General features: G+C 39.1%; 1 protein-coding gene across 1 annotated transcript in view; it reads left to right on the forward strand.

Annotated features, from left to right (window-relative positions):
* OTOG (otogelin) overlaps positions 1 to 23,387 on the forward strand; it is a 69,383-nt gene that overhangs the window by 41,123 nt on the left and 4,873 nt on the right. The window contains exons 35-54 of the mRNA XM_053449225.1: positions 239 to 318; positions 818 to 4,689; positions 5,283 to 5,451; positions 5,828 to 5,973; positions 6,387 to 6,480; positions 7,696 to 7,875; positions 11,636 to 11,856; positions 12,224 to 12,362; positions 12,593 to 12,787; positions 13,266 to 13,478; positions 14,018 to 14,122; positions 14,264 to 14,374; positions 14,698 to 14,799; positions 15,209 to 15,307; positions 17,707 to 17,747; positions 17,847 to 17,922; positions 18,658 to 18,836; positions 20,802 to 20,906; positions 21,635 to 21,754; positions 23,158 to 23,203. Coding sequence (XP_053305200.1) covers positions 239 to 318; positions 818 to 4,689; positions 5,283 to 5,451; positions 5,828 to 5,973; positions 6,387 to 6,480; positions 7,696 to 7,875; positions 11,636 to 11,856; positions 12,224 to 12,362; positions 12,593 to 12,787; positions 13,266 to 13,478; positions 14,018 to 14,122; positions 14,264 to 14,374; positions 14,698 to 14,799; positions 15,209 to 15,307; positions 17,707 to 17,747; positions 17,847 to 17,922; positions 18,658 to 18,836; positions 20,802 to 20,906; positions 21,635 to 21,754; positions 23,158 to 23,203 — 6,293 coding nt within the window. The remainder of the gene's footprint in view (positions 1 to 238; positions 319 to 817; positions 4,690 to 5,282; positions 5,452 to 5,827; positions 5,974 to 6,386; positions 6,481 to 7,695; positions 7,876 to 11,635; positions 11,857 to 12,223; positions 12,363 to 12,592; positions 12,788 to 13,265; positions 13,479 to 14,017; positions 14,123 to 14,263; positions 14,375 to 14,697; positions 14,800 to 15,208; positions 15,308 to 17,706; positions 17,748 to 17,846; positions 17,923 to 18,657; positions 18,837 to 20,801; positions 20,907 to 21,634; positions 21,755 to 23,157; positions 23,204 to 23,387) is intronic.

The following is a 23,387-nucleotide window of genomic DNA, read 5'->3' on the forward strand; positions in this document are numbered from 1 at the left end:
TTTCCCGGACCCAATGGGGTATCTTCATAAGTCAAGAGGGTTCTTCAAAGTTTATATAATTCAAAAGCAATGGAGTTTAGAAGAAATGGTGGCCACTTGCCTAAGAGTGGGGAATCACGAGTCATATAGTTGCATTAAACATTTTGTTATGTTGGTCTGAAGACCATTTTGGCAAAGAATCAAAAAGCTTTCCCATTTCTGTATGAAATTTTTGTAATGACTTTGTATGTTTTCAAAGAGTGGAAGGTTGTTTCCCGTCATGTCCGCCCCACATGGTTCTGGATGAAGTTACGAGGAAATGCGTCTACCTAGAAGACTGTAAGTAGCCTCAATAAATTTAAGCAGGGCATACGCTTTATGGAACATAAAAGTTTCCAAGAACGGTGTCATCAAAATAGCATCTCTTTACATCAGTAAATTTCCCCTTACACATGGATGAAATTCCATAAACATGGGGTTCTTGTTGTATTTTTAGAAAAAAATTAACATTTTCTGAAAACTCAAACATTTGAGGATTTAATTTATTTTAGTAAATTTTTTTTCAGTATCTTGGGGAAGATGGGTCTGTAAGGTACAGCAGGAAGTTCAAAAATTTAAAAATAATTGTTGATTCTCTAAAAAAAACACTCTTGGTTGCGTTATGAGGCATCACTGCGATATTTATTGATGATTTGTACAGTTACAGAGGCGCGATATAAATCTATAATTTCAGCATTTAAAGCTAGGATAAGATATCCCGCTTTGGCTTTTGTTAAAAGATAATTCCTGAAATAATAATATTGATTTATAATTGAATTTTTGTCTTATTTAACTGTAGGTGTTGAACCTGCGTTTTATATATCAGCTTCACTATCTACCCCAGCTCCTACGGGCCACCATACAGTGTCTACAACATTTAATATGACCTCATACTCCAGCTTGTCTTCTACATCAGTATCCACAAGTAAGCCAGAGATCACCATACCTAAGGTGTCCAAATGGAGCTTTGTCACCACAGGGCCCCCTGGGCTTGTAACAGGAGTTGCGCCCCATACGGACATGCTGGCAAATGCTTCAATGTCTTCTCCTCTAACAAAAGTAATAAGGATGACACCGCAGAAACATGAAACCACATGGTCCCAAGCAACTCATTCTACATCTGCTGAAATGTTGAGTTCGGGAGCCACAAGTGGAATCTTGAGCAGCAGCCAAGCTTTTCTGGAAGGTTCGACCACTACACCATACTCAGCAAGAGTTACTGAAGTGAAGGCTGATACCGATACATTTACATCCCCCCAAACACCTCTAACTACAACTGAGATGTCAAAAATGACTCTTATGCCAGTAATTATCACCAAGGAGACCTCGCAGTTACTGACATTTGACGGGGTCACCTCGTCGAAACCCAAAATACCCACCGCAACTACCGAAAGAGAGGATGTAACCACGGCAGTGGAGGTTTCTGTGCCAACATTAAAAACCACTACTTTGGGGGAAAGAGCTTCGGTTACAATTTTACCCAATTTTACAACACCGTTGATTTCTCCATTAATTACTACAATTCTCACCAGTAGAAGCACAACTTCTACACCTTCTGTGGAAGCCAAAATAACCACCTTTTTACCCAAAGAAGGACTGAGTACGCCGACGGATTTAGCTGCAGTAACCACAGAACTTCCAAGAACGTCTTACACAACATCGGCTACCAGCCTTGCTTTCTCGTACACAGGAAGTACAGTAAAGGAAGTGGCTTCAATGGGAGAAATAAGCAAAAAACCAACAAGGTTTCTGCAGACAGAGGGGGTTTCACAGACTTTGCCACTCAGCACCATGGCTGTTCCTTTTACCCCTTTCTCTAGCCCATCCACAAAGCAAATGGCAGCTACTGAAATGTCTACAAGAACGGGTTTATCAGCTCCGTCCTTGGTAACGGAGTCTACAGAATTCCCAAGTGCGATTAAAACGGTAACACCAACATCTTTATTAACTACAGAGCTTGTGTCCTTTAAAGAGGAGAAGACTACTCTGGTTCCTACAAAAATGTTAACAACCAAAGTGGAGCAAATATCCATTAATGCAACTCAGCAAAGCAATATGACAGAGGCTATAACACTGTTACCAGAAGTATCTATCCTGCACAATGCTACGGTACCAACAGCGACGAGTAAACCTGCTTTAGCGCAGACATTCCTTACTACTGAAATGGAACCCAAAATAACTACAAACATCTCTACAACACCCCCAACATTTACTTTGTATCCTGTCCACCCATCCTCACATGAGACTGCAACTGTTAAAACATCAACTACAGAAAGGATCACAAGGGTTCCTCAAACATCCAGCATAGAAAGTATCACAAGGGTTCCTCAAACATCAAGCATAGAAGGTATCTCAAGGGTTCCTCAAACATCAAGTATAGAGAGTATCACAAGGATAACTTCAACCTCCACCACAGAAAGGGTCACAAGGATACCTCCAATCTCCACCACAGAAAGGGTCACAAGGATACCTCCAATCTCCACCACAGAAAGTATCACAAGGGTTCCTCAAACATCTAGTATAGAAGGTATCACAAGAGTTCCGCTGACATCCACCATAGAAATTATCTCAAGGATACCTCCAACCTCCACCACAGAAAGGATAACAAGGATACCTCCAGAGTCCACCACAGCAAGTATCACAAGTGTTCTTCAAACATCCACTACGGAAAATATCACAAGTGTTCCTCAAATGTCCACCACAGAAAGTATCACACGGGTACCTCAAACAACTACCACAAAGAGGGCAACAAGTGTTCCGCATATATTCCCCACAGAAACTATCACAAGGGTTCCATCTTTGATGTCTCCTCTTCCATTGTTAACAATGGAACCAAAGATGGAGCCATCAAAAGCAACAACTACAATGCCTGAGGTAATGAGTAATATGACCACCAAATTGTCTGTTTTCACAGAAGAAGAGCTACATATAACCACTAAGCCTGATCAACGCACTACAGAAAGGGAGGCCACATCACACACATCCAACTTTACTACACGAGTAGACACCTTGAATTATACGGGGACCACGTTACATGCGTTTTCTCAGCCAACAAACAAAACGTCAACGACGAAAACATCCACAACAGAGTATAAATCTCTTGAAATCACTGCGACGTCTCCAGACATCCTTAATGCCACCAAGACTTCAACAAGCAGAATAAGATACGTCGAAGAAACAGAAAAGGCAACCACTGGGAGTACATCTACAATTCAAAGATTAAGCAACATAACAGGCTCATTAAAATCCATCCCGTATACAGAGAGGACGTTGTTTCCCACTGATTTTTCTGGCCTTCACACATTTTCTTCTCCTGCCCAAACTATATCCCATGAGGCCGTTTCACAGCCGTTATCTACGAAGCCGTCAACGACCCTCTCCACTAAAAATGTAACAACGGTTCTTCTCTCAACAACTATCATGTTTCCAACTATTAAAACAACTGTATCAATGTACAAGCCGACCTCCAAAAGTCCATTACCAGATATCATCAGAGCCACGCAGTCCACTACTCAAGGAACATATCCACCTTTTACTACCTCATTATCTACATCTTATCCAGCTGTTCCGTACCCTACAACAGCCCGACTCACAACGCACCTGACCACAGAAGGAAAGGTTTTGTTAACCGGAGCAGTTAATATAACGCATATTACAAGCTTAGTGTCTGTTTCGAACGTGTCTACACCAGCTGGACACTTCACATCGATGTCTTTGCCCTCTGGCACAATTTCTACTTCCACGGAAGAAAAAGCAGAACCTTCTGAAAGCATAAGAACACATCCTCCATCTACGGCAAAAGCAGAAACGTTGTTTGTGTCAACAAAGCACCCAACTGGATTGAAAGACTTGTCATCAACTGAAATCTATAAAACAGCGAGTCAATTACCTTCTCAACCAAGCACTCAATCTAAGGGTGTATCTGAAACATTAGCCACTTATCAGCCAACACCCGCAGAATCAACGTCTGCTGGGCTAGTCACCAAAGGGACATCGACACCACCGATAACAATAACAAGGGATACTGTTTCACGTTCACCCAAGACGATGTCTCTCTCAACCACAATGCATGGTCCTCCAGTTGTAACAACCCAAGTTGCAACTTTGCCTGTTTATTTAACTCCACAAACTGGTTATACATCTGTTAGGACATCGCCTAGCGTGACCCATGGATTAACTCATGTATCCCAAATACACGATAAAAGTACGATTGAAAAAGCTCTCACTCCCCCAGCAAGGTCTACAAATTATTCCACGGGTCACGAAGGGACAGAAGGACTCACTTCAACAGAGACCCCACTCCAAACATCACATGTTACCAATGCCACGGGCACAAAGTATGTTACTAAACCCATGAAAACGACCTATATTCCTTCCACCGAAACGCCACATATAAGTTATCTGACCGGCAGCATTCAAACTATTGTTCCAACCGGTCAAAAACCAGAAACATCATCGGCGACCCCTTCCTCGGACTTAACTACCCCGATCCAAAAAAATGTAACGGTTGTGCCATCAATTACAGAATTTGTCTTCTCTGCATCAAAAACACTACAGGAAACTGTCTCTGCTTATTCCGGAGACCAAACAAAAACAGAAGGAGTCTCTGAAGGGATTTCTGTCTCCATCGTGATACCATCTAGAGAAACAGCCACGAGCCAAGCTTGTGTGGTAGGTCCAAACACCATTAGCGTATATTTAATTAGGATGAACACACAGAAAAATAGAATATTTTAACCGTTGTACTTTAGAGTAATAGGAAAATTCATATATGACTATTATAATTAATATTATACTAATTATTTGAAATTAATTAGTATAATATTAATATTAATATATTAATATTATATGATATATAATATATAATATATAATATATATAATATTAATATTATATAATATTATATATATAATATAATATTAATATATTAACATTATATATATTATATATTATATATATTATATTATATATTATTAATATATTAATATTATATAATATATAATATATAATATATAATATATTAATATATATTATATATATATATATATATATATATAATATATATATATATATATTTTATATATTAATGATATATTAATTATACCCTTTTTAATTACAGTTTTGTTAATTTTAGTAATAATGTTTTGTAAGGCCAGAGTTGGTTATTTCTTACAGGGTGTTGTAGACACTATAAATGTTTTTGGTGTGATTCCTTTGGATTGTGTTAGTCCCCGAAATTAAGGCTTTTTTAATGTTTTTTTAAGCCTTATACAGAAAACGATTGCATTAAACACATCTGCGTGGATGGACAATTGATACAGGTCAACAAATCGCAGCATTGTCCGTACAACGCGACCCAGCCGAGCTGCGGACTATTGGGGTTTGCCATTCCAATAAACGGGGACAAGTGTTGTCCAAAATGGGAATGTGCTTGTAAGTAACTGACCAATTTACCTTTTTCAGGGTTACGTTTTTGTTATTTTTTTTGATGCATGACCTTAGTAAACCACATGACGTTTCACAAATTTTCCCGTTCTAGTATTTTTAATATTATATTTCACATTGAAAAACTATAAGGTCAAAGTTGCCACATCTTTCAACAGATATTTTTTTTAAAAAAGCACTAAAGTTTTAGTTTTAGTTTAATTGCATAGCTGTCAATATAATTTGAAATTTAGATGCATTATTATCAAAATAAATGTATTAAATGTTGCATTCCGGTATAAAAACAAATTCAAAAAATACAATTTAAAAAAATGTTCAAATATTTTTAATGCATTTTGTAACAATTCGGTTATTACGCTTCAAGGTCGATGCTCAATCTTCTCGGACCTGAGTTTTGTTACATTTGATGGTCGCTACCTGGCTTTGTATAAGGAAGCTTCTTATATCTTCAGCTTGACTGAAGATGAATCTATAACAGCTCATGTCTCCAAATGCAAACCAACGAACAGGGTAAGATTTTTTCTTTCTTTTTTTCATATTTTATTTTATTTCTATTTTATAAAGCCCATAAATATATAAAAGAAAATCTATGCTATATCAGTAATAACGCTAGTCTACAATGTTAATATTATATGGTTTTGTTTGCTTAAGCTCATTGAGTCCATGGTGGAATCAGAGACGTCTTATTTGAAGACAGATATTTATTAAGTGGTTAATTCCTTAAAATTATTGACTTTTTCCTATCGGCCTTAAGATTTAAGATATCAACCCATCACGTTCAATTGTAAAAAGTCATTAACAACATTAATAATATAAGATGACGCATTTGGCGAAGAAATCCACCAAAGTTCTACGATTATCCAATGCCGATTTCAAATAATTGCGCATTAACCCTTTGTATTCTCGTCATGTCTCACATGCAGGCCAACAGAGATGAAGTAACCTTATGTCTTTCGGTGCTAGAACTAACTCACTTGTCCAACCAAATTATCATCGATCGTTTAAACAGAAAAGTAAGTGAATTTCATTTCATTGGCCGTTTTTTTTTTTTTAGTATTTTTTAATTTAGCTTTTTATTTCTGGTGGGAATATAATGCGACGTTTCATGCCAGTATTTAATGCAGCTGAGAATAAAGTCTTGATTGTTTTTACATTAAGACACGTGCAGACTCAACGAGTTGGCACATTTTTAGGAACGGGTGTTCGAAGGAATTTACCGCTCAGACAATAATGAATGCATTCCTAGATGCTCAGTCTTGAAACGCCCTTCTTAGAATTCCACGTTATGTGTAGGGTTCTAAATGAGAACATTATCCCCGATCCCAATTCTAACATCTATATAAAAATATTAGTATCATTTATTTATTTAATATCATTTATTTTAAAAAATTCCCTCTGCTACTTCCTTTTCTGTACTATAAGGGAGCCGCCATCTTGCTGCCCCGTCACAGGGTATAAATCGCCCCGTCGCCCTGAGATATTTCTGATAATAGCGTTACGGAGGGACCTGCGCGGCCGGTAAACAATCTCTAGAGCTAGAGGCTCATGCGCCGTCCGCTAAAACGGGCTGACTCAGGGAGAGAACAGGAAGTGGCTTATGACTACCAGCTTGGGCTGATGCAGGGAGAGAACAGGAAGTGGCTTACAACTTCCTGCTTGGGCTGACGCAGGGAGAGAACAGGAAGTGGCTTACGACTTCCTGCTTGGGCTGATGCAGGGAGAGAACAGGAAGTGGCTTATAACTTCCTGCTTGGGCTGATGCAGGGAGAGAACAGGAAGTGGCTTACAACTTCCTGCTTGGGCTGACAGGACGATTCCAACGCACCCTGCACCGAGGGATCATGGGAAAATGGAAGGGAATTTGCATGTAAGGCTATGGCTATGTCTTTGGCAGATGACAAATATACACATAACTAAAAACACTAACAAATGTGATAGAGGTTTTCGGTGCGAGATTAAATTTTAATCTAAAATACATTTCTGATTAATTATGTTTTTTTTATAGGGAATATGCATGGAAATTGTTATGTAATACAGTTATAGAACAGTAAAAAAAGACATAATATTTTTAATTTTGATGTGTTTTCCTTTTTACTGTTGGCGATTTGTTTCAATATAAGAAATAGTGAAACACATTCTGCTAATCCTATTTAAAAGCTTGAATTTCTTTCATTTAAATTTTTTTAACTTATAAAGTTCCATTTCAGTAAAGTATTTATTTGTTTTAGGTAGCCGTCAACTCCAGATATGCCTGGCCAATGATTAGAAAGTACGGATACAAGATTGTGGATACAGGAAATATGTATTTAATCGATACTCCGACGAATGTTAAAATCCAATGGTTCCACAGCACGGGTCTGATGATCATTGAGTCCAACGCCACCAGTAAGCCCACCTCAATGGGTCTTTGCGGTAAGTAGCACAAGGTTTTCACCGAGCGTCTGTGGCCCCCCAGGCTCGGCTGGGAATGATGGAGAAGGATAGAACCTGACTGTTTGTATTTACAGCTCTCTAGTGACGATGTGAATTATGGGGCGTTGCTGGCATGATATCTGATGCCTCTTAACACTTCATTCATTCACAAAAGCTGAGCCAAGGGTTAATCTGAGGAACTCTGTGTATTCACTAAAGTCTTTGAAGGATCATCCCGGCTGAGGGATGACAGTCATTGGCCTGTCGTGTCTCAAAGAACACGGAAGAAACTTTAAAGTTAGCCAAGCGTTCCGCTCCAAACTTGAGTCACTAAATAACCGAGAGCCCCCAAGACCAGCTACAGTCATGGATAAGTGAAAATACCCCCTGGGACAGCTTTCATGTAGTTCCTTTTACCTTCCATTTAGTAATTTAGGCACAAATACTCATTTTTTGGCTTTCTAATACATTATTATCTTCTTTTGCGCTTCGGTTTTAACACTGCAGGTGGCCAGCGTTCGCTTGCAGAAGAAAACAGCTCATGTTTTACTTTATGGCTCTAGTAGATGTTTGATACAAAGGTCAACAAGTTGGGAAGCAGCTCCCATACGTCAAGAGCTTCTCGGCTCAGCTTTACCCCAAACAGATCAGGTTACCCGGTGAATGTATAGATTTAACGGCGGGCAATAATTAGAGCCTGTGCTAATTTAAGTTTTATCGACAAAAAAAGTTCCAAGGGAAATAAAACGAGTGCATGAATGGCGTTGGAATGCTACCATTATACAACTTTTAATTTTGGGGGAAATCTTTCGTAATTAGACAGACTGGGAAATATTAAGCGTTAACTACAGCTTTTTTTTTTAAAAAAAACATAGTTTTTGGACACTGAAGTATCAGAAAAGTATTTTTTTTCCAGGCATTATTCCCCTTTAAGTAACAGTTCATTATTTCAACATTCTAAATTGTTTCCCTGTAAGAAACTTCTGCTGCAAATAAATTCACCTTGTGGATGCACAAAAAAAAAAACCCCTCTGCACCTGACTTTCCCCGTCACTTGGAAATGTACCGCGGGGATCATTTTGATAGGAAATGCTATCTGCCGTTTTAAATTTAGGATGGTATTTACTCTGCGGGGATCAAACTCGAACTTCGCAAACCTTCCAGAACGGGGAACATCAGAATCCCGAGTTCTCCAGGACCCCCCAAAGTTGTGGAGACTTTGAATCAAGTCAACATTTGAACTCCCCCTCCCCCCCCAAAAAACAACATTTGAAGTCAACGTTTTTGACTCCCCCGCCATTTATTTATAGGGATAGCGGCATTTAGCACCTCGTCATGTCTTGAATGAATACGTGAGTCACTGCGAACGGCGTTGGCCAGAAGTTTCTAATTGCCAAAGCTATTCAATGATGCATCAGTAATGCCAGATACAGTATGTGAAGCACAGTATCAAGTGACCGCACCATCACAGATCAGCTTTCCCTGCACGGATTTTCAAATATGTCCCATTGGATACAGAACTATTTGCTTCTCGAAGTTCTCCTTGGTGGGCCCCATAGGCCAACGAAGAGCCCTTTTTTCACTTAACCCTCTTGGGGGCATATATTAACCCTATAGATGTTCTATATCTCTCACTGGTGTGATTGTTCTAGGATTATTTTTTTTTTATTAGATGTTTTATGTATAGAGTAGTTGGCTCCTGGACGATTGCTACATGTTGGCATTCTGCTCTTTATCCAGATGTACGCGCAACTTCCAAACTCCACTTCATTCTTGCATGGAAAGTCGTCCAAAGATCTGTACTCCAAATATCAACTTAAAGCCCGAGACGACTTTTTATTCTCATCTTTAGTATTCCTCACTCTTAATGTCCATAGTCTGGATGATGAGGTCTGTAGTTGGGGCAAGACAAGCTGGACAATGACTTCTTCACGCTTTTATTTATTTAATTGCCAAGAAGCCAGAGTCATACAGATAGTTTATTAATCTGCGTCATTCTATAAAATTAGTTGTAGAGGTTCTAAAATAGACCAGATCCAACGCATTTTAGTTTATTTTGGGGCAGTTTTTAGTATATAGTCATCGGCATACCCGAGAAGCGCTTCTTTGGGTTTCCAAGTCATGGCCCAAGATCTCCAGGTCGGAGGAGGGGCATTTGGACATGCCCCATGCCCCACCCATGGCCACTCCCCCTCCAACCCCTTTTTATATATAAAGCTTTTGGGGCTAGCCCCGTCGGCAACATCAGCGAGCCTGCCCGTCCACATCATTAGCCCCTCCTACCAATGAAGTCGACCCCACCCACCAACGTCATCTACCTACCTGATCAATAATCAGATAAGTGACATGTATGATTTAGGAATACTCTCTGCAGGGTTTGGAATGGATTGGAAACCTGTTAAAGAAAGAACACTTTTTATTCAGTTTTTTAATTGCTATCATTTTCTTTGAATGTCCTTTTTCAAAAATTCTACTAAAAATGTATATATATCTTTATTTTCCGCTTGTCGGACTGAGATATAAGTATGAAAAATATTGTCTAAGGAACAAAATATGTATCTTATGCTATACTGGTCAACACCAGTTTAGCAAAGCCACGCATAACCAAATTGTAATCATCGAGGCTCCACTTTGTAGACAAAACAGCTTCGCTAAACTCCCAGTGGCGTTAATTAAAGATCTTTTTTAAAAACAAATGCCCTTCGTTCTCTGTAAAGGACAGCGATACATTTGTTGCTCGCATTAAATGTTATCATTCAAACTAAAACCATCCTGGTTATTTCTATCAAGAACGCACCATTATTTTTTTCTTTTGCTTCCTTCCTTTTTTTTTTAATGCTCGGAACAGATGTATCCCTGAAACAACAAGAGAATCGCAAAACTGCTCAGCGATGATGTCAGATACACATTGGTTCAAAAGTTTGGGGTCACTGAGCTGGAAAACAAGAACATTTCTGGCTGTAACATAATTGCAAAAAGGGTTTCTAACGATCAATTAGCCTTTAAACTTAAACTTGGATCCGTGAATGTAACGTGCCATTGGAACACAGGAGTGATGGGAGTGATAAAGGGCCATTGGAACACAGGAGTGATGGGTGTGATAAAGGGCCGTTGGAACACAGGAGTGATGGGAGTGATAAAGGGCCGTTGGAACACAGGAGTGATGGGAGTGATAAAGGGCCATTGGAACACAGGAGTGATGGGTGTGATAAAGGGCCGTTGGAACACAGGAGTGATGGGAGTGATAAAGGGCCGTTGGAACACAGGAGTGATGGGAGTGATAAAGGGCCATTGGAACACAGGAGTGATGGGAGTGATAAAGGGCCGTTGGAACACAGGAGTGATGGGAGTGATAAAGGGCCATTGGAACACAGGAGTGATGGGAGTGATAAAGGGCTATTGGAGCACGGGAGTGATAAAGGGCCATTGGAACACAGGAGTGATGGGAGTGATAAAGGAAGCCATTGTTTTTGTATAAGATCGTTATAACTGTTTATGGATTATATATATATTTATTTCGTGGTTACATTACAGAAGTAATAGTTTTGCGAATAATGTGGAATAGGGCACATTTTTTAGAAGGTCCAAGCCTCGCTTTAATATCTCACGGCACGCTACAGGGCCAACCCTGTCAGCTCCAGCTGGGTAAATCTCCTACATGCGGCAAGCGCCTCGCTTTTGAAAGCCTCTCTGCCTTGATTGGCGAGTTTTGTATCATTGTCTGTACGTGAAACAATAAGGTGTGTAACTTTATTCGAAGGCTATTGTGACGGTAACACAACAAATGATTTCATTCTGCCCAACGGGAGAGTCCTCGGCAAAAGTGATGACGCCGCCGAGTTCCTGGACAGCTGGCAAGTCCCCTACACGTTGAAATATTCTGGAAAGGAGCGGCACCAAGATGTTAATTGCTCGCTGGCGGACTGCTCCGAGTGCTTTGGGATGATTTTAAACCATACGTTCTCCAGCTGCCATGCTTATGTACGTACCATTCATTGAATAAGACGATGTCTAGCGGCAACATATTTGTTGTTGATGAATCTGGTAACGTTTGGTTCAATAATTAAGTTGAAATAAACAGTGATAAGGGATGTTTTTAATCTATTCTAGTTTTACATTTTCTGTATTGGACCAAAACATGTCCATTATTTAATGGGAATTGACCAATTTTGAATTTATTTCCCAAGTATAGAATGTTCGTGATTGTCGAATGGAATGTTTGCTGCGAACTGTTGGCCGATCAGATGGCATAAAATGGATTTTTTTTTATGTGAGTATATGAAGTGCTAAGAAATAAAAAGTTTGATGAGTTGTTTTGTTTGTTTTTTTTGGATCCGCATACCGGCAGGTCTCTCCGGAAGCTTTCTGTGAATTGTGGGTCCAAGACACGGAATTCATCGAAGATCCTTGCAAAGCCTTAACCGCGTATTCCTCCATGTGCCACAAATTCAACATCTGCATGGAATGGCGAAGTCCCGATTATTGTCGTAAGTCGATATCCAGAGGTGATACACGATGTAATTTTTTAACCCTTTGAGGGCTCGCCATTTAAGACTCTTTCCCAAGGCCCATCAGCTTCTTAGGGTCCTGGAATGTAGAACATCATTGATGATGAGGGCCGGGTCGTCGGAGGTGGCAGATATGTACTTCCACCATCTTTTACTAACGCATAGATGGCCCCTGCCTCTTTTTAGTGATAATATTTCATTCATTGCAGCATTCGAATGTCCAGAAACTTTGAGGTACCAACCATGTTTACCTGTCTGTGATGTCCCCCGAACCTGTCAGAACAACGAGATTGATCTCCATGATACTGAATCTTGTTCAGCGTTGACCGAGGGCTGCGTCTGTACAGAGGGTGCCATATTACATCGCCCATACTCAACACTGTGCATCCCCGAGGCCAAATGCGGTAAGGATACCTTTTTTTTTCACCTACCAATTATTGGCCCCCAAAACCATCTTTGAGAGATTCAGGTTTTAGGGTTTAAATAAAAAAAAAATATGGAAAATGTGTGCCTGCGCTTGTGTTAGAACTTATTTTTTTGGCACATTAGATGAGAGTTACAGTCGTGATCTACGTAGTGTCCTGATTTCATTATCTGATCCAAGACGTCCAGCTTGGGCATTTTCCCATTCTTGGCTCTAATGGGACTTGTGCTGAAAGCTGCCCCAAAACAGCTGGAGCCACAAGGAACTCCTCAAAGAACTGGCGACTGCTCACTGCAGGTCAACATGAGCTCAACACTGTAACATTCTGACCTATGGAACTTGGTGAAATTACCTTGTAACCAACGTGGAGTTACAATCAACACCCAAAGCTTGGGAACTCATAAAAGTAGCATTTTTTTGCAAGTGGCAAATAACTTAATTGTTCTTTATTTTATCAGCTTGTACCGATAGCGCTGGAATTCCGCGAGCCATCGGAGAGGTCTGGAAAACGTCTCTTTCGGGATGCTGTATGCATCAATGTATCGATAACGAAACAATCATCCCGGTGGAACAGAACTGCTCCGGCGTCGTAGAGCCTCGCTGTCAGCGATACGGGGAGGTGGTCGTCTCTATAGCCGATCCTCAAACCTGCTGCCCCCAGAAAGTCTGTGGTGAGTACCTAAAAACACGGCACAGGAGACGTCCTCGCAGAAGAAGAAGCAACATTTAGAATGCGGGGATTCTGGACGTTCTTATACCTTTTTTGTGACCCATGGAAATGCACCAGGCCTACACGCATCACGCGCAATTTTCTGTCCGTCGTCAGCTTATTAGTTTTAACCGAAGGAAACATCAACATTCTCAGAGGCGATGAAAAGTCAAAGCCAGGTTCAAATGCACCCAACCCAACGTCTTTTTGTTTGGAACGTTAATTGTCACGATCGTTCCGTCCTAAAAACGAGGCAGACAGGTGCGTGTCGCTGGGGGAAAAGTATCCTTTACTGTTTTGAAACCTAAAACATTTCACCCGATCTAAATCACGCAGAAATAACTGTGAAGAGAATATCCGGACCTTGCCTTTATCTCTCGATACGGTTTAGGCTTCTCCTGCCATCTCCACTGAAACTAGAAAACTAGCAGCGACTTCTGTTTAAAAGTTAACATTTTCGTTAGAACCCAAATATTTAGATTGCGTATGTTTGCGTTTCAGTTTGTAACCAATCGGCGTGCGACAATCGCGCTCCTGAATGTGGGATTCTGGAGAAGCTTTCCTCCTATTACCAGGACGACTCTTGCTGCCCCAGATACATTTGTGGTGAGAAAAGTGGGCAATTCCACCTTCACTGTGCGCAGTAACCTCATGATGATTCTTCATCTCGCCTCCGATAACCCGAGCCGCTTCCCGTATCGCTGACCCATCTCTCACCAAACATTCTTCATTTCCATCTTATTTTAGAATGCGATCCAGAGAAATGTGAACCAAATACACGAGGACCAACGTGTAGGGACGACCAAGCCCTGGTTTTCGCCCATACCAACAATTCGTGCTGCGTCAAAAGTTTTTGCGGTAAGAAGCTTTCCTTTGGCGCCATAATCTCCCAGCCATCAGCGATGACCTAATGATGACCTCATAACGTGAAATTAACACCCACTTTACCATTGAAGTTATATATAGTATATAGGAAACATTGTATCTGCGAAGGAAATGTATTTATTATATGGATTATATGTCGTAAGGTCTCGGGGTGAGGACTGGCAAGCGTCATCGGTCAGCGATGGCAATATTCCATCTATTGAAATAGTAACAAAGTAACCATTCAAACAAAAAAGCTCAGAAACGGGGAATTCCGATTACGGTGACATCTGAAACTTGTTATATTTTATTTGAAGCTTGCAACATTTGCACCAATCCCGTCCCGAAGTGTCAGGAAGGAGAAATATTGACCGTGGAGGGGAATTTTACAGAAAAATGCTGCCCGTCCTACCAGTGCGGTAAAGTGCCGTTATTCTAACAGCGTTTACAAGCAGTGAATATATTCATTAAAATAGCAGAGATTCAGGTTTTATCATTTTATAGACATTAAGCGCTTGCCTATTGCTAAACTAAACACATTATTCATCTCGCCTCCGTTCCTAGCTCATAAAGCGAGGCTTGGGGTTAATATGTGATTTTACAATAACAGCCCAATATTTCACAATAACAGCCCAATATTTCACAATAACAGCCCAACATTCATGCTTAAAAAAAACGTAAAAAAAAAATAAAAAATGTTAATTTTTTTACAAGATCACAATTTGCCAAACTACAAAAATAAATAAAAAAAATCAGGGAGTCAAGGAAGACTTTCATTTTTTTAAATTCTTTCCCTAATTCCCTTTTTTCTTCCTTCGATACACGCAGTTTGTGAAACGTCTCGGTGTCCTGAAGTGACCTGCGCCTTTGGAATGTCTCCGGTAGAACTCTGGAGCCCGGAGTCCTGCTGTCCGTATAGGACGTGCGGTAAGTTTTTCTCCCGATTTAACTCATTCTTCTACGCCAATTTATTTCTTTTCTGACCAAATGGATCACTGGGGTTCCCTATCTGCCCGGGTCACCCCTTCTCTCCCCACACGTCTCCGGTCCATCCAAGGTGGCCAGCAGCACCCGCTCCTGACCACTTTTTAAAAAGTTCTGGTCGTCTTAGAAGAAACTTTCTAACTTTTCTTTCAGTTTAGCAATTAATATTTGCCGTCCCAGTTTCTACACCAGCAGCCAATCAGTGTCTGCTTTTTTTGACACATGACAATTACGTATTCCCTAAACAATTATGAATGATATGATTAATGATATGATTATTATATGATTAAAGTATAAGTTCTGTGAATGTTTTGGGCATATGATAATAAGAACAATCATGGTTTTTCCAGCACTTATAAGTTATAAAGTGTTACTTTATACGAGGAACCGTAGAAAATGTGTATCTCATGTAGAACCCCCCAGAAAAGTAAATGAATCTGGTTACAAGCTGTACATTTTCGACACGTATTCAATTATAAGAAACCCTCGTAACCTCGAGATAACTGACCAAAGCAGAATCTATTACGAGTGGCGAGTAAAACATGCCGGTGATAATATAATGATGGGTTTTATATTTCACCGAGCGCAGCCTGAATAAACAGCGACGGAATTCTGGGTATATTTCACAACCAGAGGAGGAAAAAAAACTGAAATATCTTAAACCACGATATGCAATTATCATTTGAATTTATTATTGATTAGCAGGGCCAGAGGGGTTCGGACCCAGCCCCCTATATATTGATTTTCTTCATTCAAATGATCTCACAAAATTGCTATTTATTTTGACCCCATTCATTCGATTTCATGTTTTAAATTATTTCAAAGACATCTTGTTTAATTTATTTCAGAGATAAGTAGGGCTTTACAGACATAGGGGCGCATGTACATGTGGGAAAAAAAGAAAAATAATAATAGTGTGATAATGTATGATACTGAAAAATTATATGTAAGTGTTGTGAATGCACTCACAAAATGTAGAAGGTAAACAGGCTCTTCAGAATAAAATGTTTCTTTTATTTCTTCATGTTTCTAAAATATCCAAAATAAAAGAGAGAAAAAAACCAATGGTGCAGTATTTTCTTATAATGATTTAAGAAAAGTTAGATTGCACTTACAAGATAGTCGATAAAATCAGGCACTTCAGTATAAAGTCCACGGGTACAAATGAAAAGTCCTTTGAATAGTCCTCAACGCGTTTCGCCTTTAGGCTTCCGATTGATTGCGGATATAACCTTTTATTGTTCTCCTGAGGAAGCCTAAAGGCGAAACGCGTTGAGGACTATTCAAAGGACTTTTCATTTGTACCCGTGGACTTTATACTGAAGTGCCTGATTTTATCGACTATCTTGTAAGTGCAATCTAACTTTTCTTAAATCATTATAAGAAAATACTGCACCATTGGTTTTTTTCTCTCTTTTATTTTGGATATTTTAGAAACATGAAGAAATAAAAGAAACATTTTATTCTGAAGAGCCTGTTTACCTTCTACATTTTGTGAGTGCATTCACAACACTTACATATAATTTTTCAGTATCATACATTATCACACTATTATTATTTTTCTTTTTTTCCCACATGTACATGCGCCCCTATGTCTGTATTGTCTTCTGCTGAACACTGAGAGGAGTGTTATCTTGGGCTGCGGCAGTACTGTGAGGAAGAATATATATTTATATTTTTATTTTTATTCACTCACCTGGTGTTATTTCTTCTTTCTTTCATAAGTAGGGCTTTGTTGTAACGATATAATGTCATGACAGCAAGAAAATATATTTGAAATGGAAGTTTCACATTTTAACCCCCCCTGACCTTTATCTACTTGGGTACGGGTTGATATAAATAATTGCCCCATCCCACCACTCCCAGTGTAAGGGAAAAGCGGGTCATCAAGATCACTTTCCCTTTATTAATAGAGGGTCTAAGGACCTATTTTTTTAACTTAAATTATTATTTTTTATTATTTACATTTATTTATTTTAATGTAAATTATTATTTTTTATTATTTACATTTATTATTTATTTTAATGTAAATTATTATTTTTTTCAATGTAAATTATGATTGACATTTATTATTTCTTTCAATGTCATTTATTATTGAAACTTATTATTTAAATATTTTGCTGTGAATATGTAAATTATTCTGTAAGCGTTATCATGCGAGGGCATGCGATGTAGTTGAATCGAGTTGGGACTTTTTATTGAATTGACCCGAAATTAATAGCAGCTCTTCTGTCTATCCAGGTAATGGCTTTGTGAATATTTTGAATTTAGAATTTATCGATAAATCCTTATATGCCCCAAAAAATGATTCTCTAGCTTATCTTATTTATCTTTGTCCGCAGAATGTTCCTGTGACAATATACCAAAACCAGACTGTAAACTGGTACGTATAACGTAGATCGTGCTTTATTTCCATGATCCCGGCTGTAACGTAGAAAATAACCCTCAATAACCTCAACGTTCTTTTTTTCTTTTATGGCAGGGAGAAAAACTGGAAATAGATGAGGATTTCTTAAACAGTCCCTCCAATGTTTGTAACTGCACCGTGTATAAATGCGGTAAGAAAGTTATTATTATTATTATTTATTGTTTTATATAGCGCCGTCATATTCCGTAGCGCTGGACAATGAGAAAATATTAAAATACCGGCAGAGTATATTAAATATTGTTAAAAACATGCACTCCACCAAAGTGGAGAATTTTCTGTTAATTATAGTATAAGTATAGTATAAGTTAAATATTGCTCCATGTGGATGTAGCTTCATACCACAAAATGCAGGACCACACTCTGTGATTGGGGTGGGGTACCCATCAATGTATTGGGTTTACTGGGAAGAAGGTGGATAAGTGGAACAGCCCACCATTAGAGGTGGTAGAGGGTAATACAGTGAGGGGATTTAAACATGCATGGGATAGACATACGGCTCCTGAATCTAAGACGAGACCAACGACTGATTAAGGTTTGAGTCTTTACAGGAGGAGAAATGGGCAACTAGACGGGGGCCAGATGGGGCCGATCTGACTATGTATGGAGAAAGACCCTCTGTATGTTTAGATTTCTCCTTTGGGGTCTTTCTCCAAGGCTTGGCCGTCCTGAACTGAAGTAGACATTTTTAATTTAGATTTTTGGAAAGATGCGGTCGTTAGGGACAAAGTTCCTTTAAATGGATCAACGATTGAGCCAAGTACTGCAGAAAGTACACGAGATAAACGACTAATCCATCTGTTGTACCGAGTTTCCTTCGCGTGCGCAGAATATTCTCCACGGAATTTGTCATTGATTTTTATTTTAGTGAAAGACGCCGTGTGCCTGAGCAAGGAGCGGGGAGTCCTGCGGCCGGGACAGACGATCGTCGAGCACACATCCGACGGCATCTGTCACTCGATACATTGCACGTCTCGGGTCGATCCGGTTACCAAGTATCATCTCATCAATGTCACGTCTTCAAACTGCGCAGCCAAATGTGAAGCTGTAAGAAGTTCGCTGGTTTTAAAATAGACAATGGAAGATCTAGAACGCGGGCCCTGGGGGGGCCCTATCGGCCCTAACAGATATTAACCCCTTAAGGACAATGGACGGTCCCTTAACCCATTGAAAACAATGCATTTTGAGCCCGTACATTTACGGGCTTTGTCATTAAGGGGTTAATAACATTATTCGTATATAAAGTTCAAAAGGGTGCTGAGTTCTCATGATTTATTTGATATTCTATAGAAGCTCCATGTAAAAAATCTGAATTATTGAATTTAATTGAATAAAAGTTTAGTGTCTGGATACCCGGGAAAGTTCTAAATGAGCTATTAACCCTTTAATAGTCGGTTGTAAAGATTCGACGTATTGACTCGTCAAATGTGCGAAACCTTGGCTTGTCCTTATTAAAAGATACACCTGTATTCAAGCAGGGATACCAACCATCATGTACACGGAGCAAAAGATTTCCAAGAGGGTCACCCTTTATATGTCTCCTAGCAGGCGAGATACAATGTCTCAAACATAGTGTCTTATAAATAGTACCTGCCGTTATTTCATTTCAGTTTTGCCCCGTAGAAGTTATAAGATAACATTGTTGATGTCAAAAAAAAGGAAAAATAAAATAGGAAAAAATACAGAAAACTTTTTAAAGATTTCAAAGAAAATCTATAAATTACAACCCTACAATCCCTTTGGAACTATAGAATATTTTGATTACTGAGTTGCTTTTGAGTCCCTTGTCAAGATACTATATACATTACACTATACCGTTCAAAAGTTTGGGGTCACCTAGAATTTTCCTTGTTTTTTAAAGAAAAGCATTTTGTCCATTGAAATAACATGAAATGGATCACAAATCCAGCGCGGAAGGGGTTAATGTTGTAAATGACTATTGAAGCTGGAAACAGCTGATTTTTAATGGAATCTCTTTATAGACGTACAGAGGCCCTTTATCACTCCCATCACTCCTGTGTTCCAATGGCCCCTTATCACTCCCATCACTCCTGTGTTCCAATGGCCCTTTATCACTCCCATCACTCCTGGGTTTCAATGGCCCTTTATCACTCCCATCACTCCTGTGCTCCAATGGCCCTTTATCACTCCCATCACTCCTGTGTCCCAGTGGCCCTTTATCACTCCCATCACTCCTGTGTTCCAATGGCCCTTTATCACTCCCATCACTCCTGGGTTTCAATGGCCCTTTATCACTCCCATCACTCCTGTGCTCCAATGGCCCCTTATCACTCCCATCACTCCTGTGTTCCAATGGCCCTTTATCACTCCCATCACTCCTGTGTCCCAGTGGCCCTTTATCACTCCCATCACTCCTGTGTTCCAATGGCCCCTTATCACTCCCATCACTCCTGTGTTCCAATGGCCCTTTATCACTCCCATCACTCCTGTGTCCCAGTGGCCCTTTATCACTCCCATCACTCCTGTGTTCCAATGGCCCTTTATCACTCCCATCACTCCTGTGTTCCAATGGCCCTTTATCACTCACATCACTCCTGTGTTTCAATGGCCCATTATCACTCCCATCACTCCTGTGTCCCAGTGGCCCTTTATCACTCCCATCACTCCTGTGTTCCAATGGCCCTTTATCACTCCCATCACTCCTGTGTTCCAATGGCACGTTGTGTTCGCTGATCCAAGTTTAAGTTTAAAAGGCTAATTGATGGTTAGAAACCCTTTCGCAATTATGTTACAGCCAGAAATCTCCTTGGTTTCCATGAAAACAACTCAGTGACCCCAAACTTTTGAATGGCAGTGCATCACATTATAAAATGCATTCTTATATAACTTGGCTGTTCTATGACAAAATATTTTATTATATTAATGTTAAACATGAATTAGAATCTTACATTCTATATTTATTCTTTTATGATAAACCAGCACCTGATTGCTTCCATCTCTGCGTTTTGAGAAAACAAATTTGAAACGCAAATTGAAAATGTTGTTTTCCAGAACCAAGTGTATGAACCCCCTCGGGATCTGTCAACGTGCTGCGGGCGCTGCAAGAACACGTCGTGCGTTCAGTCGTTACTAAATGGCACTCTTCTCGCCCACAGGGTAGGTGCAGTTCCACTGACACGACTTCACTTTATATATACTGTACATATATTTATATTCAACATGGAAATTACCAAACTAAAATAGAAATTGCACTTCTTTTAAAGTAAAAAAATAATTCTTTATTTTTTAAAAAAAAATTTATGTTGGAATTATAGGTTAAACATTATAAAGCATGAAAAAAATGGTGGTAATAATGCTTTTTATTTGTTAATGGAAGAATTATAGTGTGTGTTGTAGGGTCACATTAGTGAAATAATAATATGAATATATTACTCATTTTGTTCTGGTCTGGGACCCCCTTATTATAGGTTTCACGGGACATTTATTACTTTTTTTATTCCTTGATGACGCAGCTTAATATAATATTATTAAGTCCTCCCCCCGGGTCCTTCTCATTTCCTTTCAGATTATTTTGCGATGTCCAAGCCTCACAGCATTCTAGAGTTTGGATTCAGTATATGGTGGGATTAAGGGGGTTGTTAGGCCGGAAACACCGTCGGGGGCAGAGGTGGATGGAGTGATTTTCAGTGATGTAAAAATAGTTTCTATTCATAGGGGTACTTTAGTTTTTGGGGTTGGGGGAGAAGGTCGGGGTCGCCAGCCTTACACTAAATAATTATAAATGAATTGATGATTTTAATGAAAAGCAACTAAGTTAACTAAAAAGAATGGCAGCTTCGTGTGAAATGATTCATCTGTTTATCTATGTTTTACTTTTTATGTAGCCGGGTACTTCCTGGAATTCTAAATGTGTCAAATATGACTGCACAAACACACCTGTAGGACCAGTATTAGTTACCTCTGCCATCAACTGTCCACCTTTTAATGAAACAGAATGTATAAAGGTCAGTGCCGCTAGACGCTTCTAGAGAAACACGCAGTAGGTTTGTAGAGTTTTCCACCCGATCCTACTCTCTAAGCAAATTAATACTAAACGCTACTTATCATCTATTCAATAATTGCAGTAATGAGGCAAAGAGAACCCCGGCCTACGAGGGCCAGGAGACAGACAGAGCTTAGAAACATCTTTATTTAATGAAATTAGGACTGTTTCCCCCAAACGGTTAGCTTTACCCCCTTCTTAACGTTTTATCCTTCCAGTGGATTTGGAATCCGTGTCGATGAGTGACCAACCTCCTTAGGCTGACTGTCAGGCCCGCGGATTATGTCAATGATATAACTTTTATATAAGTTTATTTAAGACACAGCCTGTAACCAGATTAGTCTAGCCTTCTACCGTTTCATATTCCAGCCCTCATTTAGTTAAATAATGATAATTCCATTCACTGTGCATAATAAGTAAGATAAAACTACACAAACATGTATACAAAGACTATAGAAGATCTACTAACAGGCGAGGACGATGGCTGCCGAGGGCTGGTAGATGCATGGCTTATATCATATCATTTCTTGTTTTGCTTTTCTCTTCTGCAAGGCGCTATTTATGAAACATACCGTAATTTAACATTTAAATAAACTGTGAGTTTTGAAACCTGTCAAAATAAACGGACAAAAAGTCAACTTGATGTTTTGTTAAAAAAATAATACATTTTTCATAATCAAGACCGAAAGTATGACTTTTTACCTGTAGTTTCATAAACCGGCCCCCAAAAAATGGCTGCTTCTTCCAAAAATGATATTGTAAAAAAATAAGGTGTGATAAAGACGCGGGCTTCAGACTGTCTTTTTCTTTCTCTCGAAACGAAGCTCTCTCTTTGGTATCTTGAGCGTTGTGGGAATTACTAACATTTTCAAAATCAAATTGTTAAAGTGGATCTGTCATCTGAAAATGAATCTGTAAAAATCAAAAACAAAATGGAAAAACAAAAATGTATTTTAAATTTTAACATCTTTTGAAACCATTCAGCAGATTTTTAGACCGTTTTCTAAAATGATTACTTAATTAGTCTCTGAAAAAAACTCTAACCATCCCTTTTTTGAGAAGAGATTATAGGCTTGTGATATCAGGACCCTCTTTTCTTTCCGCCAACCTTTATCACTATTATTGCTCATTTTGTATATTGCTATTTTTAATTAATTTGTTAATTATGTCCTGTTTTGTAATAGCGCTACGGGATGCGCTGCAGCTCTATTACCAACGCCCCAGTTAGCGTTGAATCATTTACTTTTTAGCTTCTTTGAATGACAGATCCGCTTTAATAAGTCGAGCGTAGATAACAAATAAAAAAATTATAAACTTTATATAGTTTCCTTTTAAAAAAAAGTAAATTCTATATTTTTTTTGCAGATGGGAGGATACGTGGTGTCGTTTTTAGATGGTTGCTGCAAAACATGTAAGTTAGTATTTAACGCTCGTTACGCTATTCATTGACACTATTTCTTAATGCGTTGTGTACCGTGGCATATATTGCGACATAAAGCAGACGCAGAAGCACCATTTTTTTCAATAGGGTGAATATGACTTTTTCCTGCCATTTTTAACCCACCTCTACACAGAGCTTATACTTGCCTTTAAAG

This window comes from Spea bombifrons, chromosome 10 (genome assembly GCF_027358695.1).
Source record: "Spea bombifrons isolate aSpeBom1 chromosome 10, aSpeBom1.2.pri, whole genome shotgun sequence".
NCBI classification, from domain to species: Eukaryota; Metazoa; Chordata; class Amphibia; order Anura; family Pelobatidae; genus Spea; species Spea bombifrons.